Here is a 19,157-nt window from a genome sequence, read left to right as displayed (position 1 = left end):
TGAGAGATTATATCTGTTTAAACACTATTTGATATGAACTTTAACAGCTAAAAATTTAAAAACATTTTAACAGCTGAAACAATACATTCAGCTTTAGATAAAAGATTAAACTACCCCAGTCAAACACAAGAGGTGTTCATCAGAGAAAGAAAACAAAGTCATGTCTCCTCAAAGATTTTAAACAAATGTTTTTGCTTTGATGGATATAATATTTCCTTTATTTCATGCTTACAATTTTTGAAAAACTGCATATATCTACAGCTAAAGGCTTAGAAATCTTGCTCCTCTATATGCTATTCACTGAGGTGACATTTAGTAGCACAAGGCACAGAGCAGCATTGCTCTTCAGCTTTTTTGTATTATTACCTCTCCACTATATTCTGCTTAATGTGAAGATTTATAATGTCTTTGGTTAAAAACTGTTTATATATTTTAACTGGAACACTACATTTAGTTTAGTGCAAAAGTTTATGTGTCCATGGTTAAACACTGTATGTTTTAATGACTGGAAGAGCATATTCAGGTTAGTGTGAAGGTTTATGATGTCCCTAGTTAAACACTCTTTGTATGCCTTAACAACTAGAACAGCATGTTCAGCTTAACATGAAGGTTTATACTATCTGTGGTTAAACACTGTGTTTTAACAATGAGAACAGCATATTCAGGTTAGTGCAACACGTTTATACTGGATCTGGTTAAAAATGCAATTTCTAAAAATCAATTATATCATAGGAACAATACATGCATAAAACATGTTCATTTTTTTTTTCCTATTATTAAACTTATTCTAGTAATCCATGAAAACAATATGTTATGTCTATATGTAGTTATCTTCTATAAAATGTCCTTCATTAAAATTTTGATATACCAACATGTAGGGAATATGATAACCTATTAATGTACACAGATGGTGAGGAATGGATGAAAAGTAAGAGAAAAATCAAATGAATGACTTAGATAATGGACAACTCCATCAACTGCATTCGAAGAGGAGAATGGAAGGTATTTTTTAAACACACCTCTATCAGGACCAATCTTAAAATGACTAGAATGTGAGATATGAAAGAGGAAAAATATACCAAACTGGAAAATAAAACTATCTTAGCTGATTGTGGAAGAAATATACGAGCACGTAAAGATTACCCCTATTTGGAAGAAGATGACCAAAGCTAGATTTTCAGTGAATGGTGTGAGTAAAGTTCCTTAAAATGTGGGAAGTGAGCAAAATGTAGACCATTATACAAGACCTATGGAACCAAAACAAGTCCTAAGGGCAAGAAATGAAACTGATAGAACCACATAAGACAGTATCTCACGAAGTAGAAATTATGAATTAGTACTACAGATGTTTCCAAACATGCAGAAATACCCTATACAAATGTGATTAAAGACTATATTTAAAAACAAGATGACTGAAGTGGGACCACTTGATCCAGTACTACAATCAGCATTGAGCATACAAGATGAATAAAGAAAGTCTGTAGGTAAATAGGATAGGTAAGAATAGGAAAAGGACATGGAAAAAATAGAGATGACAATATCTCAGAATGAATCAAAATAACAACTAAAAACAAATTAATGTAACAAAGCAGAGGCCAAATGTGATACTGAATGTACATGAACCCCAAAAAACAGATTGCTGGATAAAAAGTCCCTATTAGAAATGAATTGTAAATAAATAAAAAGCAATGCCCCACACCAGAAGATTCCAAAAGTTTTAACAGAAAATGGAAACATCAGATCAAGTGGGAAGAACGGAGGGGAAGTGTGAATCCCACTTAAAAGTAAGGCATCATTAATGTCTGAAAATTACTTAGAGTAGCTCAATAAAAACAATTTTTAAAATATTAATAAACTTTAGGTTTTTTTGTCTGTCAGTAACAGAAGCTACGAAAATGTTTATTTTACACAAATTTACAAAATACAAAATAAATATCAAGAATTTATTAATTTTTCCTTTATCTCTGGAAAATTCAGCTAGTGATATGAAAGTTTTGAATATTCAGAGATTTTTTTCAAGATTTTCATTGTTAAGAAAGTGATGATTTATACATGAGATCTTTTGTTCATGTATTGACAGGTTCTTTATCCTTTCTACTACCATGTCCTCAAATTTTAAGGACCTAATGCCACTATCATGTTTCATTTATTTTTAATTTTCCTTTCTAAATCTTCATTTTTTATTATTTACGCCAAAACATCAACTGGTGCCAATGGGGCTTTATTACTATTATAATATGATAGCTCCCACAGAAAAACTTCTTTCACTAAGGACTTGCACATTGCCAGCTTACGTAACTAAGAGTAACCTGCCGTTAAAATCAAGATTTTCATAGTACATAACATAAAAACTGATGTTTATTATCTCTTTCTTTGAAACAAAGCAATTACCACTCAGATAACAAAAAAACTTCAAATTATAACATATGTTACAATGTCAATTTCATTAACACATTTAGTGTAAAGTGGTTTAATTAAATTTTGGATGCAATTCAGTTCCACATGCAGAACAGATTTAAAAATGGCACTGGTAGAAAAAGGTTAAAAGGTCAACTTACACTCACTATTTATCATTCTTGTTATGCTGAATGAGCATCTAAGTAAAGCTCAAAATGTTAAATACTATGGTACTACAATGTTTCTACTAAATACTAGTTAGCTTGCAGCAGTTTATCAATGCTACCTCAGTCCAAAATAAGTGAAAATTACATTAAAATAACACTAGAAGGCTCAATGACGCATGATACCATTGCAAGACATCTTCTATTTTACTCCAAGCCTGCAACAATGAAATTATACATCTACTTTATTACCACATATATCATAACGCAATGACAAACTGCTGAACTGAAAACACCAATACAGAATTGAGTGCAGCAACTTACTGAGCAAATATAACATTTACAGCATACTTTAAAAATAATCTGTCATCATTGAACAAAGATTACTGATCACAAAATGCATAAAAAGTCTGTATGCAATATTTTCATCAGGTTTCTTAACAAATATGAAAACACCTATCTACACACAATGTAACAAATTGTAAATGCAATGCAATTACTAAAATAAAATATAACAATGCAAACACATATTCATCGTATAGCAGGATCTCAACACTTTTTCATAATTACACAAAAAAAACTTACTTCAAAACAAACCATCCAGAATCCACATCCATGATTACAGGTTCAATTCGTGGACTATTGGCATAATGATAGCGAATGGGGAGATCATTTTTATGATAAACAAGAGCATGTTGTTCCTTACACTTCAAAATATCAATTATTTCTTGAACAGCAGCTTTAAAATGAAAAACTTTATGTAGGTACAAAAATTTTAAATATGATCACAGAATTAAAGATTATAAAACATCATTTGCCAATAAAAATCTAACACAAAATACATTTTTTGAACTTTACTGAACACTAAAAATCTAATTATGATCACAGAATAAAAGAACAAAATACAATATAAAAATCACACAAATGAATTTTGGTTCCATAATGCATCATAAAAGTGAAAGTCAAAGTTGAGGTAGGCATTATTGACTAGCTATCTGCATTCTAGTCTTATCAGTTAAAAATAGGGACAGCTAGGGCATGTAATCCCTTTTGTAGCATTTTGCAAATATTCAAAACAAAAATAATAAAAGAGGTTGAAAACAAAGTGTAAAGCAGAGTTATAGAATAATAAAATTATCAAAAATGTGAAAAAATTAACACATGATTACTGAGTGAAAATTAATAGATTTTTTACATCAAAGTATGAACTACAAAATACTTATAATCTTTCGGCACTAGATATTTAAAAACAAAATAAGCTTGTATTTACTCTTTAAATATATAAATACATTTTGGAAGGATTTATTATTATAAATACCTTTTACATGTGATTGTAAGAAAATAGATTCTGTGATATTTGAGTATTAAAATCAATTTTGATTAAATTTAAATCTTAAGACAAGCTTAGACATCATCTGCTTACTTTCATTGTCTTTATCTCTTGGATTTATACGTCCAACGGCACCTGTTGCCACATGTACTTCAGAAATATCAAAATGCTGGTCAAGAACAATGACACGATCACAACTAGTTTCAGCCATTCCTATAACAAAGATCAATGATAAAGAATTTATTGTATTAATGTGCAGTGCAAGACTTATTTACTCTTGACAGGATATTAAGCCCGATTTTGAATGAATATCATTTGTTCAAGTCCACAATTATTAGTTGTAGATTAATATTACAAACTAAAGAAAGATGATATTTGTATGCCTTTGATTATTAGTTAGTTTAACCACTTGCTCATGCCTACCTATTAGTTTCAGTTACAATATTAAACTTATAAATGAAATCATCAATACAATTTGGTGGTTTGAACTCACAAAGAGAAAGTCACACTTTCATTTTTATAGAATAAAAATGTGAATTTGAATCGCTGCAGTAAACAGACACCAATGATGATATAACTGTGTCTCAGAATGTGAAAACTTTGAGACAAATATAATCACAAATGTAAAACAGAAGTATGTGAGCCAAAGAGAAGATGGAGTTGATACTAACATACAGTACACCCATCAACATCAAGTGTTCGTTGTTTGTTTTCTATTGAGATTACATGCTCAATCCTTCAGCACACAACTGTATATCAAAGGAAGCAACATAACCATATTAAAGGTAAAAAACTATAATTTGCTTATGTTACCAATAGTAGAACTAATTTTTCTTACCAATACAATTGAAAAATTGTTAAAGTTACAGATTAAGTTTTATTAATTGCATTTAAGGAAGCCAAAATCAATAAAATAATTTTTTGTAAACTGGTCTTCTTAAACAAATTATTTAATTTCAACCTCACCGTGATCAGAAAGAAGAAGAATATTGATGCAGTTCAGTAGACCTCGATCCTGCAGCCCTTTCATCAACTGACCAATCATGGTATCCACTCTTTTCAATGCACTATCAACCTGAGTTCATCATATACTATGATCAATTTTCAAAAAGTTACTTTTCAATTCTAAAAATAAAATTTCATACTGTTTTGTTCTCTCTCATAGACATATTAATAAAATTTTGCAGAAAAACTAAATCTGTGCTGTAGGAAGTCCATAACATTTGTGAGCAAACAACAATCTGAAAACTATTTCTTTTTTAAATATGACTTTTGTAATGAAAGCTAACAAAAAAGTGGTTATAACCAGACCACCAGAATAATTACTTTTGTTAAAAATAAAAGACTCAACTAGTGCAATTTAGACAGAGTGAAAAGGTAATTAATGTATTTGGTGTTATGATGATTCTCCCTTTAAACCAGCTAGGGTAAATTTTTTCATTCAAAATCAAGTTAGAAAATATTCTTTAATTGTTAAGTAATAAAATTAGAGGTTACAAAGAAAGAAATTCAAAATATCTTTTAACAGTATAGTGAAAATCTAACAAATTAAGAAGAACACGTTTTCCAGGGGTAAAGCAAGCAAGTGTTCAGCTTTATTTGGTTGTTTGGAGAAAAATTAAGATATTCAGATTAGCTTTCAGCAAACTTAAATATTTCTAAACATTTAATTTTAACCAAATAATTGATAAGATCAAATCAAGTGGTAAATGTTATAAAAAAACTCTACAATGTGCAAGTTTTGTTTTCTAGAGGGTTGATGTGCTCAAAATAAGTGGTAAATGTTACCAAACTAGAAATGCAGTTTATGTTTATAAGTTCTATTAAATATAGTAAAGTGAACTAGGTACCAAGTTAGTAAGACAATACGACTTACAGAAAGATGCATCTTTAAGAACAGCACAGCTTCTAATCTATTTATTATATTTATTCATTATATGAACACTAAAATGCTCAAATCTACCAAGACTTAAAGCAGAACAATCTTATAAAACATACAATTCACAACTAAGCTAAATTTCATAGCAGAGTGTACCTTCCAAAATATTTATTCAGTCAGGATTGAAAAATAATAGAGAGGGTACTCAAATGATGATACAATACATTTTTGTGATAATAAGTTTTAAGTTTTATTTTGTCTTCTTTATTGCCCTTTCACTTTCAAATACTGTAGTTTTAATCTACATAGCTTGTTTTAGGTTACACGTTCTTAATTTTGGACAACAAATTGTTTTAAACAATGTACTTCTTTGTAATAATTATTATAATAAAGAAACTGTTCTACTACACTTGAAAATGAGAAGAAGTAAAATACATATTTCATAAAAGCAAATACTATATTCCATTATTTCATACAGCCTCAAACAGGAAAACATGTTGTTTCATATAAAACTTGCATTAAGATACATTTACCCTTGCAAATACCATTGATAAAGTTAAATCTTACAAACAAAACAATTTCAAAGTTAAATATCTCAGATACCACAGTAGTATTTACAAAAATACTACCACGAACTTTGTAAACACAAATATCACAGCTATAAATTATAAAAATATTGTAGTTTTAAACAATAAGAGAAATCAGATTAAAGTTTACAGCATAACCAAGTTCTCCTATATTTCTACAATACACTGATCAAAACAAACCAAAATATCCCATATCTCTGAATCTCCACACAAACATGACACACAGGTTGAAGTTTCAAAATACTGTTTCAACCCAAATAAGAAATATCAGAGTGAGTGAAGAAAAAATGCTAATTTGAAAAACAGTTTTATCAAAAACACATTAAAGCTTTATACAAATATTCTTAACTTTAAAAAACAGATTTAAGCAAAATCAGCATAAATCAAGTTCAGGTAAACTTGCCGTTTTAGAAAAAGGACCACCTGCATGACCAGCTCGATCTGGTTCATTGACATATAGTGTAAGGAATGATGGACGACTGTCAGCAGGAAGGTCCAGCCAGTCTAGGATAGTCTGTACTCGACATTCCCAGGGTGTAGAACTAAAATATGTATGTACTCTATTACATATTGTCTTGTATACAATGTATTGCCTTAGAAAAATAATGCATACAGAAGAATAATTATGTTCTCTTTAAAGAAAGGCATCATTGATGTCTCAATATTATTTACAGTAGCTTAGCTGAAACAATTTTTAACATATAAATAAACTTCAGATTTCAATGTATGCCAGTAACAGAAGCTATAAAAATTTTTATTTTACACAAATTTACAAAATATGAATCTGTGGTCCGAGTTTTCTATTGACTTCTTCTGCTTTAAAAGGTATTAAACAGTTTCTTAATTAACCCTTCTCCTTAAGACTGTTTGCTTCTTTTAAATTATCAGACTAAAAAAAAGTCAAAATAATTGTTATTGGAATGAAATTGAAATTTTAGGCAAAAATAAATTGCTTTATTCCTCATTCTTTAATTTCAACTCAAAAAATGTGATGTAACAACTCAAAAGTAATATTCAGTTATTTTTTGTTTAAATTGGCAAACCACATTATAATTATAATTTTTAATGAGAATGTGACTTCTGTTCAAGCATACTTTATATGGCTCACATTAGCCTCATTAGTTGATTGTCTTAGATATTAAAGTAAAAGTACTCAAGAGCTATTGCACTAGCCATCCCTAATCTCGTGTTAATAAAGCAACTACTATAACATGAACTACTACCAATTCTTTGGTATTTTTAATCATATAGTGTGATTTGATGATCAATATTACAATGTACACATTGTCCCAAAGTAGGAAGCTTGATTTTATGGAATATAAACCATGGATACTACTACGTTAGAGGAAACGTAATTACTTTCTTGAAGTTAACTTTTATTACATATTTACATATAAATAACCTCAAATATGAATAACTTATTAATCTTTTCTATTTTACTATAAAATGAAGCTATTAATATGCAAGTTTCAAATATTCAGAGAAGTTGTAAGTTTGTCAAAAATATTAGAGATAGATACTGTTTTACACAATAGCTTTTCCAGTTTTGTTAAAAATCTTTCTGGCTGAATGATGTTAAAAACTATAGAAATGTGTCACTGGCAGCAGTGTTAGCTGCTTTTATATAATGAAGCTTAATTTCCATTCCAGATCTATATTTTCCACTTCCTCAAAGCTTGTGCAGTAATTTCCAATATTTCCAACTGAAGGATACTTGCTTTATTTCCTATAACCTTACAAATTATCAAAGTTTTACTATTTTTGTCACATTCATTGTGAAGTGTAAATAATTATTTATATCAGTAATTAACACAAACAGACTTATGAAAGAAATTATGACATCAATCAGTTTCTTTCTTTTTTTTTACAAAATGATAAAAACCCTGTAACCTGAGTGTTTTCAAAAGGTAGATCTTTCTTCTTCAGGGTCAAACTTATTTTTGGTCAACTTTACAAATCCTCACATATTTTTACAACCACTAAAGTACTAAGTTTGATGTAATACTGTCACAACAAAATTATACTTGAAAACTAAGTATATGTTGAAAATATTAAAAACCCACTAGTTGTAGACACGAAAATAAGTTGGTCGCACTCCCTTGATCTTCACGTCTGAACCAGGCCAAAAAAAAGTTGCCGTCTTTTTCCCTTGTTTCTCGGCAGTGACCCAGATCTAATGAAAACAGTAAACAGAACATCCTATAGTCATAGGTTCTTCAAACTAATATATAAAACCTTAGTGTAGCCTCTACAGTAACTTAGTTACTAGTAATTGCATTCACTTGAATTTCACTGACACCCTGTAATGCAATATTTTTGAGGGAACACATACATAATACGTCTTTCAAACAAGAATGTTATTAATATCTTTCTCGTAGTGCACAACTATTGCTACTAAAAATCTCCTAAGTTTGGATATTTAAACCTTGTACCACTCTGTGTAAACATGAAGTAGACCTGCATTGCAAGCATGCAGTATGTACGTAACATTCACATGGATAAAACCACAAGTTATGAAATTCATTTTAGAGACCAAAAGTAAAGTTAAATACCTATGTTAAAACAGTATAATTTTAAATTAACAAGAACCTATTTAGATAGTAAATGTCTCCAGTTTATAAAGTGCTCATGCTAATACCATATTTACCTGAACATAATGTGCACCTAATTTTGAAAGGTTAAGGTTTTGGGTTTTTTCTTTAAACAAATGCTGAATGAAATTTATTGGAAAGTTTCTAACCTTAGAAAATGAATATTGATATATTAAATATTTTTGGAAAACTTTTACTGAGATTTTTTTAATGTGTCAATTTTATAAATGTATTGAAATGTTTATATGTTGTAATGAATGAAGCTTCTCCTTCATCATCACATGAATCTTTGCCACCATCAGATTCATCACATTCATTGTAAACTTGGAATTTTGTTTCATCCTCTTTTATGGAAATCTTTATTCATGCATTCTGCTGAAATTGACTGCCATGCTTCTATGACCCAGTTGCATAACAACAGCACAGAAGGTTTTTTTCAATCTTACCATCTCGCTATGTGGTTGGTCCAACTCCAATACACACTAGACCACTGGGAACCAACACTTAATGGGTAGTATAAAAAGACAGTGCCTCAGTCAGAAGAGTAAACTGTATGAATCTTGGAGTGCTACATTCAACAGTTGGCAGCATCTGAAAATATAAGTCAGGTCTGTGGTAGGAAGAACATCATGCCATCTACACAGACAGAATGCTACCACCATACTCTAAACCAAGGGGTACTGTGCATACTCCAGAAGACAAATCTCTGTGGTCTACTACCCCAGGGGCTAGGACCTGGTAAGTGGAAAGGACTCCCATACTCCATTAGAAGAAGGAGGGAAATAATATGGTGGAGAGTCCAGAGGGCCACAGCACTGGAGAAAGTGCAATGGGTGACTGTGATACCCCATACTGAGAAACGTGGTCACATTGATCAGGTGCATTATCCAACACAAGGCAGCACCTGGAATTGTAGATCAGCTCCATTGTAAGATATGCATCAAATGTCATGGATCATAACAGATGGACAACAACACCTGGGTGCTTTACTCATGTATGGTCCAGAAAGAACACATTTAAGAAGTAAAAGACTGCAAGGTACACCTATGAGTGGTCTTGCAGAATACCATCTCAATAATGGGCATAATATGACATGGATGTATGTTATGAAGTTGTATTTTGAAAGCAGAGAAAACAGATAGACTAAATCAACTACATCTTGTGATATCTGAAACTGTACATCAGACCTAATGTACAAAGAGCCTCAACAACAGAGTAATTTAACTTAGTATATGATCACAGCTTGTACATTGCAGATTTATGACTAAAAATACCTGGTCAAGCAACACTCTCAACAGAACAAGAACCAAACATGTGATACAGGTCCCTACAAAGAAAATAAACAGAATACTTATCACCCACAGTGAAACTGTTATAACACTGATATATTCTCTAAGGGAAAATGGAAATATGCAAGCAAGGATATAGTAAGGTGATGGATCTGATGGAAAAATATACATAAAAAAAAAGGATGATAATCAACAGGACAAAAGGAAGAAACTGCCTGGTGAATTCAACCACAAAGAAAAGTGAAAAACATCATTGGAGAGGTAAGAATGCTATAGAAGAAACAAATCAACTCTGGAACCATAGAAAAGAGCAGTGCATGTCACATACCATCAGAAAGTTCTGACTGGGCAAAGGAGGCAGGCAGGAATGGAACAATCATAAAGGTGTGAAATGGAGGGAAGAGAACTACCTTCTCGTGCAGTTGAAGGTGTGGGCATAAAAGTAACGATCAAGAAAAAGATGAGAGGAACTATGAAATAAAATACAGTGAACATCAATCACAAACAAATCAGAATGAAAATAACAGCAGGGACTTGGACTTCAAATAAAGGTAATATAATGAAAAGGAATTACAAAGGTTCCTTCATATGGAGAACAGGGAAGAGCACAGAGAACTACAGTGAGGTGTCAGTCAGGAATAGAAGTAGAACAAGGAGAACAGGAAAAGCATAATGAACAAAACAATATGGATAACACTAGCAACTGGAAGAACAAACATATATGTTAAACCAAAAACATGGCAGGTAATGCCACACAAGAGCCTTCAAAAAAATAAACAGAAAAGCCTTGTATAGAAAGTAAAATAAAAAACAGTAGGGTGGGAAAGATGATAACCCCTTAATCAGGCCAACAGTGGTACAAGAACCAATAATGTTAGGGAACTGCCACAGAAGAAAAGCAAACCAGATGGAAAATGGCTGAATCAATACATGCAAGTATGACTCATCTAGCAAGGAACCAGAAGAAAACCACATGTAAAGATGGAGTGCAAGTATGAATGGATGACTCATGCCAGAGTGGGGCTGACAGAGGAATGTTGGAGATAAGGGAAGAGAAAAAGGGGAGATTATATCATTTACCAGTGCTGCAGAAGAAACCACATGGGAGCCAGCCAATATGAAGCCACCAGAAGAATAATATATGGAGAGGTCAGAAGTATGGTAATAACATATGGATGGATCAAATAGGAAAATATGCATACATGTACTAACCTGTCCAATCCTGATTGAGAGCATCAACTGCTTCTGTCAGGGGATGAGGAACAGGAGACTAAAACTGGGGAAGTTACATATGGAGAAGAGTGGCAAAAGCATCCAAACCTGGAGCACTCCCTTGAGTACACAATCCTGAAAAATGTGAGGATCCAAAGATTAGTCTATAGGGAAAATCTTATCTGAATGGAATAACTGATCCATAACTGGATACAGGGCCTTTGGAATATAACCTGCCAAAAAAGTGATGTCATGGCAGTTGGTTCAATTTAGAAGATCCAAGGTATGAAAACACAGGTCTGTTGACCAAGTGCCCCATGCCTGGTGATATAAGAGACTACTGTATAACTGTCAAGAGTGAACCATCAATGACCAGCCCCAAAAAGCCTACAGGAAGTGAAGCCTGATGAATAGTAAAATGTTCCAAGACAGCATGTGTCTGATTCCAGACATATATAAAAAAGGTAACTGAAGTATCTAGTTATGATCCCCACAAAGGGTGAAGCAATACCAAATACTGTAAACCCAAATAAGGGAAGTTAGAATGATGATAAGCAAAAGAAATATCGTCTACAGTACATGGGGGTCAAAACATACTGACAACTCCAAATGAAAATGTTCCGTCAAAGTGACTCTCATGAATGCCTGCATGAGAAATCACTCAATAATGATCCAAAAACACATCTTTGAGAAAGATGAAGGTGGAACACAGGAGATAACAGAACACAACATACCTAAATAATAAAAGGAGAAGAAAATCTCAGCAATTTCCCCAATATGACATGTGACAGCAAAGCATAAATTACATATGGATTTTAATTACAATAAATTCAAGATATTGCACATGGGTTATCATAATTTGAATTATAGGTAACTTGGATGGGAATAACCTTACCAGTGTCATGAAAGAAAAATATCTTGGTGAAATAATTTATCAATCTCTTAAGTCATCTACATAATATGCTGTTGCTAGTGGTAGGGCAAATAGGAGCTTATATTATATCTACAGAATTATTGAATACAAGTCTAAAAAGGTTATAATTTCATTATGTAGGAGTATTGTGTTCAATCTTTGTCTCCTTGCCTTAGGAAAGGCATTGAATTGTTGGAAATGGCTCAGAGAAGAATTACTAAAATAGTGCTTGGGATGGAATGGTTGTCATATGAGGAGAGATTAGTCCTGAAGCGGCAGTCATCATCAGCTGATGCTGCTACCTACAACATTCCCACTGTTTAAGGGTTCAAATCCTTAAAATTGTTTTCTCTTGAAGTATTTAAGACTGTAAAGGGAATTAATGTTTATGCATCAACATTTTTCACAATTAACAGCAACAATTATAAAACTAGGGGACACAGATATGGATTTCAGGAAGATAAAAACCATCTTCAGCTAAGACAATTTTATTTTTAAAATAATGTTATTGGCTTATGGAATAGGTTGCCTTTGGATGTTTTAGAGAGTAAATTTCAGTGGGTTTAAAAGAAAACTTGATGGATATATGAATGAAAAGGGTTGGCTTTAAATTTGTTTTATTTTTTATTTAATAGTTTTGGTTTGGCTTAGAGGATGGAACAGTCAAGATGGATCAACAGGTCCCGTGTTGTCATTAAACATTGTATTATGTCATATTTAGAAAGGGAAAAAAAAAAAGGTTATCCAAATCCATTTCTTCCAAATCACTGAGCAGATATGAGAGAACAATGGTTGTGTTGTGTTTTCTTATAGCAAAGCCACATTGGGCTATCTGCTGAGCCCACCGAGGGGAACTGAACCCCTGATTTTAGCGTTGTAAATCCGTAGACATACCGCTGTACTAGCAGGAGGCATGAGAAGACAATCAAGAGTTATTTCTGATTGTAATAGGGAAATGATCAATTTTGAATGAACCAGAACCATCACTTCCTGAACCAAGAATCACAATTCCAACCTGTTGGACAAGTAGGTAATTCTACTGCAGCAGTAGCAGCAGTTGTAGTCATGATCACATGAAACTATTAGTGCAGAACTCTCAAAAGTGGAAGAGTAAAGAAGATAAAAATAAGTCATAACTCTCCACAAAAAAGAACAAAAATGGTAAATATCAACGAAATTGAAGCAGAAAATCAAGTAAGTTGGAACTTGTGGATTAGTTAATCAAACCATGAGCAAAAATACATTTGTTCAATAAAACGCCCAACTGAGAAAGGATTAAGATAGTGCTAGATGACAGAAGGTGCTAATTCCAATAACAGTAGTATTGTACTTCTTTTGGTGAAGAGTTGCTGCATAATCATTTGTAAGCTAGTACACAGAAATAAATAGGAGTATCATGCTTAGTGCTAGGCAGAATTTGTACCAACAAAAGGCTGTACAAATCAAGAACGTTTTAGTTTGTGAAAGAAGGTAAAATATGGTGTTGAAATATATGAGTAAGTATGTGACAGGAACCCCCTCTTAGGTAACAGGTCAAGTGTCATATTTTCTTTCAGTTCAGTTTGGATACAGTCACTCATATACGCTACTCAATATTCTCTTTCTCGTGCTCACTGGTCAGAAATTAAATAATTGGAAATTAGCCATATTTTCTTAGAGAAAAGACGACTTGTGATGTTAGATGGATGGTTCTGTCTTCTGTATGCAAAATGGAGAATGCCTAGATGCTGTCATAGCCTTTGACACAGGTCACAGCGAGCGAAGACAATATGTTCATATGTGTCTTTCTTAATGTTACTGTTTGATAAATAAAGCCAGATTTATCCATAAGACTAACTTCAGAACAATAAATAATTGTAACTTTTCTAACATTTTGCTTCACTTTTACATTAATGACTTTTAGTAAACCTTATTTCAGTTAATTGTAGACTGATGGAGATTTTAACTTTTAAGGAAGTTAGAAGTAGCTTTCTCCTTAATGCAGACCAATCATTCAAATAATTTCCTATTTTAACTTTAGCTTTTGGGTTTATTTTGTACTTTGTTTTTTACATTTAACTTTATTTTTTAGTTGAACTTGCAAATAAGAGCACACTACATTTATAAGAGAAACTATACATCCATGATGAACACTTGCAGTTTTGTTTGACTGTTTGTTTGATAAATAAAGATTTTGATTTCTACATTTGTGTATCATATTTGCCTTCACAATGAACTATGTTATCTGAGCTGTTCCACCACAAGCTCTGGATTTCAGTTTTATATGCCATCAAACTCATTGCTCTGGTAAGAGTAAAGCAAAACTAACTATTGCAATTTAAGTGTTTACCCAAATTTTATGCAAGTGCTTTTCTTAATTGCTTAAAATATTTTGTGAAATTCCTTTGAAAACTAAATGATTAAGTAATTTCACAAAATGGCCACAGAGCAGCATTTTTTATTTCATTTGCTGGTTTGTTGAATTTCATGTTAAATCATTCCAGGATTATCTGGGCTATCCATCCCTAATTAAGAAGTAATACAATACAGAGAATGAAGTTAGTCACCTCTTCCTATTTTCAGCTATTAGGCTACTCTTGACAAACAAAAAGTAGCAATAACTGTCAAGTAAAAATGTCAGCTTAGCTGAGAGGATGAACATGTTCAGGATACAAACTTGCAACCTACAGACTGACAGTTTAGGGCCCTAAACCACAAAGCCATGCCAGGTCTCCATGTTTTATAATAATAAAAACATTTACATTGTTTTTAAGAATATTTGGTAACAATAACAAAAAATAATAGCATCTTTCCAAGCTAAGAGATACAAAGATAAATATAAGTAATGCAACTTAACAGTTCACACTTAAGCAATTATGATTATTGCTAGATTCAGATGTTATAAATATTTGTAAAAACAAAATAAAACACTGATATAAAAACACAAAAAGTGAAATAGTATTGAAAATGTTACATACCGGTTCTCCAAGCCACCACTCAGGGTTTAAAGACTGTGAACTACCAAGTTTGAATAACTGATGCAGATTAGGATCATAGAACTTGTTCCCTACAATTCCATGAGACTCAGGGTAGAGACCCTGAAATATATCATCCATCATTATAAGTTAGGATTTTGTAACTCAAGCTACTTTTTCTGTTTGATATACTTCATTCTACAAGATGCAAGTATTGTGTACTCACATTTTTTGTCTTAGTCTTTCAAATTTAAGAACATACTTAATTTAAAACACTTATAACATTCAAATATGGATAAATGTAAATAAATGTGGCATATAAAGACTAATAATACCTTAAAATTCCTCTTGTTTGTTATTATTAATCTATGCACAGCTAAACATTAGACCAATAATTTAATATGATGGGCTTATTATGTAATATTCTGAATATATTTAAAGCAAAATTACTAAAAAAAATACAATAAATATTCCTTCTAATATTATAGAATGTAAACATATAGACATGAAATTTTAAGTTTGTTTGGAATGTACAAGTAGCCAGTCCTGTTCAAACATCTCCATTTCTTCTAGAATTTCCAGCTGCCACTGAGCAGCCTGTTCTGAACTTGTTGATGGTTCAGGTGGAGATGGGGACTCCAACTCGGATGGAATTTCTGAACTGCTTCCTAGGAACCTTCCGCAAACTGCAGTCACTCTTCTCCGTAATTTTGCTGACATTCCCCTGGTAGTGGAACTACACTCCCTCAGGGTTTTAACTGTCTATTCCCTTGGCTGCTTCTAATTTGGTTTGTGTGTTTAGTCTACCTTCTTCACCAGTCTTTCAAGTCTTCTTCTGAGCTTTCATACTCAAAACAGTCACTCCCGGAGTCTGAATCTTGCTGAATTATTTCCAAAACTTGAGCTGCAGTAAATGATGAATGCCTGTGCAAAGCCATATTGGAAACTTTGTTCACAAATTTCTTTCCTTTTTTCAAATCCCGGAAACAATACTAATCACGTGATTAGATTCATGATTATGTAAAGAGTCCAAGATAAACATCTAAGGCTCATGGATTAAGGGAAAGCTTTACATTTGCCCATAAAGTGCTGCTATCTATTGAGTAAACAAGACACTATAAAAATTCAACTACAGTTGTAAATGGCACAAAGCCATAAGATCAACTATAGTCAAATTTGGCAGTGAAAAAGTTAAACTCACGCTTTCTTTTCAGATTTGATTATTCATTTGTACATTAATAATAGAACAGCTTATTATGTCAACCTTCTATTTCAGAATAAATTATATTAAATAATTCCAATGAATTGAAAGATTAAGATTTCCACTATGGTTGATATGTTTAGAACCAGAAAAAAACAAAACAAAACAGTAAATCCTCAAGCTTGTTCTGTTTATGTATTTCTTGTATGATGTAAACCACCTAAAATTCTGAACTTTGCATCCATAATTTACCAAACAAAATAAGGTGTAAGATACAAAACAATAGTTTCACATAGCAGTAAGGAAGATTTTGAACTGGGAACAGCATTGAATAAAACTGTAACTGGGTTACCTGAGTAACAATTCCTGTACCTGCCACTAGCCATGTCCTTCCTTATTCATGAAGTTCAAAATTCTTAAGAAAGCATTGACAAATTGAAAAAGCAAAGTGATGTATATTCCAATTTTGTTTGTTTGAGCCAGACAACATTAATTGTTCTTTCACTTCTATGATGATGCTAAAATTACATAATTTAACATTAACATAAAAAATTATTTTGAATATATAGTGTTTCTCATGGTGTTAATAATAAATTAACAATAAGACTATTTTTCAAAATTTTCACACGAGTTTCTAAACCATCTCTCCTGACTCAAATTTTTTAATGTTTAGTAATAAATTTTAGGGTTTTCTAACCTAAAAACCCTTTTTTAGCAAGCAATTAAAATTTTTATACTTGCACACTAACTTCTAATATCACAAGTGTATAAGAAAATACAAACAACTAACAAAATAAACACTTGTTCTTAGCACATTACAACAATAATTTTATATAATGTGCTGTTTACATTTTATTAGAACTTCTTTGTCATCAAAATAATTTATTCACAGATCTTAGATTTATACTTTAAGTTATCACTGAATCACCTGGACTTAAACACACCGTTACTATGCTGTAATGATTTGGGAACGTCTTTGTTGGAAACACAGGACGCATGTATGGAGCCAAAACACCACATTTTGCCAGGTGATTGATATTGGGAGTAATATTACGTTTGAGATAATCTGGTCGAAAACCATCTAAAGATATCAACAATAGAGGAGCTTCCTGAAAACTAAGAAACAAAATATACATGAGAAAAGAAACTAATCTTATTAATTAATATCACATTTAATGTTACATTCTCATAAAGAACATACAAATTTCTTCAAAACACACAAATCTTTTTTTCATGTGTATTATTCTTTAAAAATACAACAGCAAGTGTTAGTCTTCTTGAAGTAAAATATGTGGTTCCAGTACAGATTTTACTTTGAATATTTCTTCACAATCAACTGTAGGAAAATATGAGTAAATAATGCATGTAATCATTCATTAACAATTTTACTAAATTTAATCCTTTACATGAGTGTAACATTTGAATGAATATTCAGTGTAAACCAAATTCAGAAATAATGAACTAATACAGATTATTAAGATAGGCTCAAAGAAATAAAATGTACAATATTTGAATGAAGACTGAGTGTAAAGCAAATTCAGATACAATGTGCTGAAAAAGATTATTAAGATAAGCTCAAAGAAATAAAATGTTCATACTTATAAATCTTGAAGTATTGAAATGATTAGGTATTTAGAAAACTTATATTTTAAGTTACAAATTTTTGGTTTTAAAACTACTGGAAACACAGAGAAAGTAGAACTGGAGCATTTTTCTTTTTGAAAGGCAATATTATAGTCTCGGGAAGGCAATATGCATGTACATGTAGTATTAAACAAACATTAAATTAATGGATAAAAAATATTTTCACAGCCTTAAAAAAAGAACAAGCATAGAAGGATAAGATAAAAAGAAATGTTAAACTAAGTAGTAATGGAGGAGATACATGTTAAAACACTTTAATGAAAATTGTATTATCACCAAAATCAAAATGTGTAAGTTTATTAATCATGTTTTAAAGAATTAATGCAATTAAATTTCCCAATGAAATGTCAAAAAAAAAAATCATATATAATTCTGAAATTCATAAACGTAAAATTTGACATCAAAGGACGTCATACTGACAACTGTTTATAGAAGACTGAACAAAAAAAACATTTTGAGAACTGTAATTCATCAGGAAAGTAGTGTTACATGGAAGCAAAAATACAGAGTTTACCACCTTTAGCAACTGACAATGAAAAATTCTAAATAACAATGCAACGAGTGTGAAAATATTATTTGGACATGTATTCAATATAAACTGGAAAAATATAAATTAAAATTAGAAAATATAGTTCTTTATAAACCAAGAACAGTGAAAAAAGAAAAAAGAAAAATGAATAAAAAATGCTACCTGAACCTTACATGAAGGTAATGAGATATGGAAAAATAATTAATAAATCAAATATGTTAAATGAGAAACAGACTGATGTACTTAACAAGGCGATGAGATTTGCTTCTAAGAAAATTTTGTTATAAAAGTGGAAACAAGTCTGAATAAAATTAAGAACAATTAATAAAGTTAACATAATCGGAGCTGAACGTAGAGTTACTACATAATCTTGAAGTCAGTTTCAAGAAAAATGAAAATGCTCAAGTTTCAAAGACATTAAATGATTGGGATATTGAAATTTGTAAAGCTGAAAAATGTGATGTAGT

General features: G+C 31.4%; 1 protein-coding gene across 1 annotated transcript in view; it reads right to left on the bottom strand.

Annotated features, from left to right (window-relative positions):
- The window catches only part of LOC143235265 (ectonucleotide pyrophosphatase/phosphodiesterase family member 1-like), a 58,280-nt gene that overhangs the window by 17,940 nt on the left and 21,183 nt on the right, over positions 1–19,157 (bottom strand). Inside the window, 7 exon segments of the mRNA XM_076473237.1 lie at positions 3,147–3,300; positions 3,985–4,104; positions 4,858–4,966; positions 6,761–6,899; positions 8,421–8,530; positions 15,320–15,439; positions 17,462–17,633. Of these exon segments, the coding sequence (XP_076329352.1) occupies positions 3,147–3,300; positions 3,985–4,104; positions 4,858–4,966; positions 6,761–6,899; positions 8,421–8,530; positions 15,320–15,439; positions 17,462–17,633 (924 nt within the window).

This window comes from Tachypleus tridentatus, chromosome 12 (genome assembly GCF_004210375.1).
Source record: "Tachypleus tridentatus isolate NWPU-2018 chromosome 12, ASM421037v1, whole genome shotgun sequence".
NCBI classification, from domain to species: domain Eukaryota; kingdom Metazoa; phylum Arthropoda; class Merostomata; order Xiphosura; family Limulidae; genus Tachypleus; species Tachypleus tridentatus.
The sequence above is the reverse complement of the archived record's forward strand: the minus strand, read 5'-3'. Positions and strand labels throughout refer to the sequence as shown.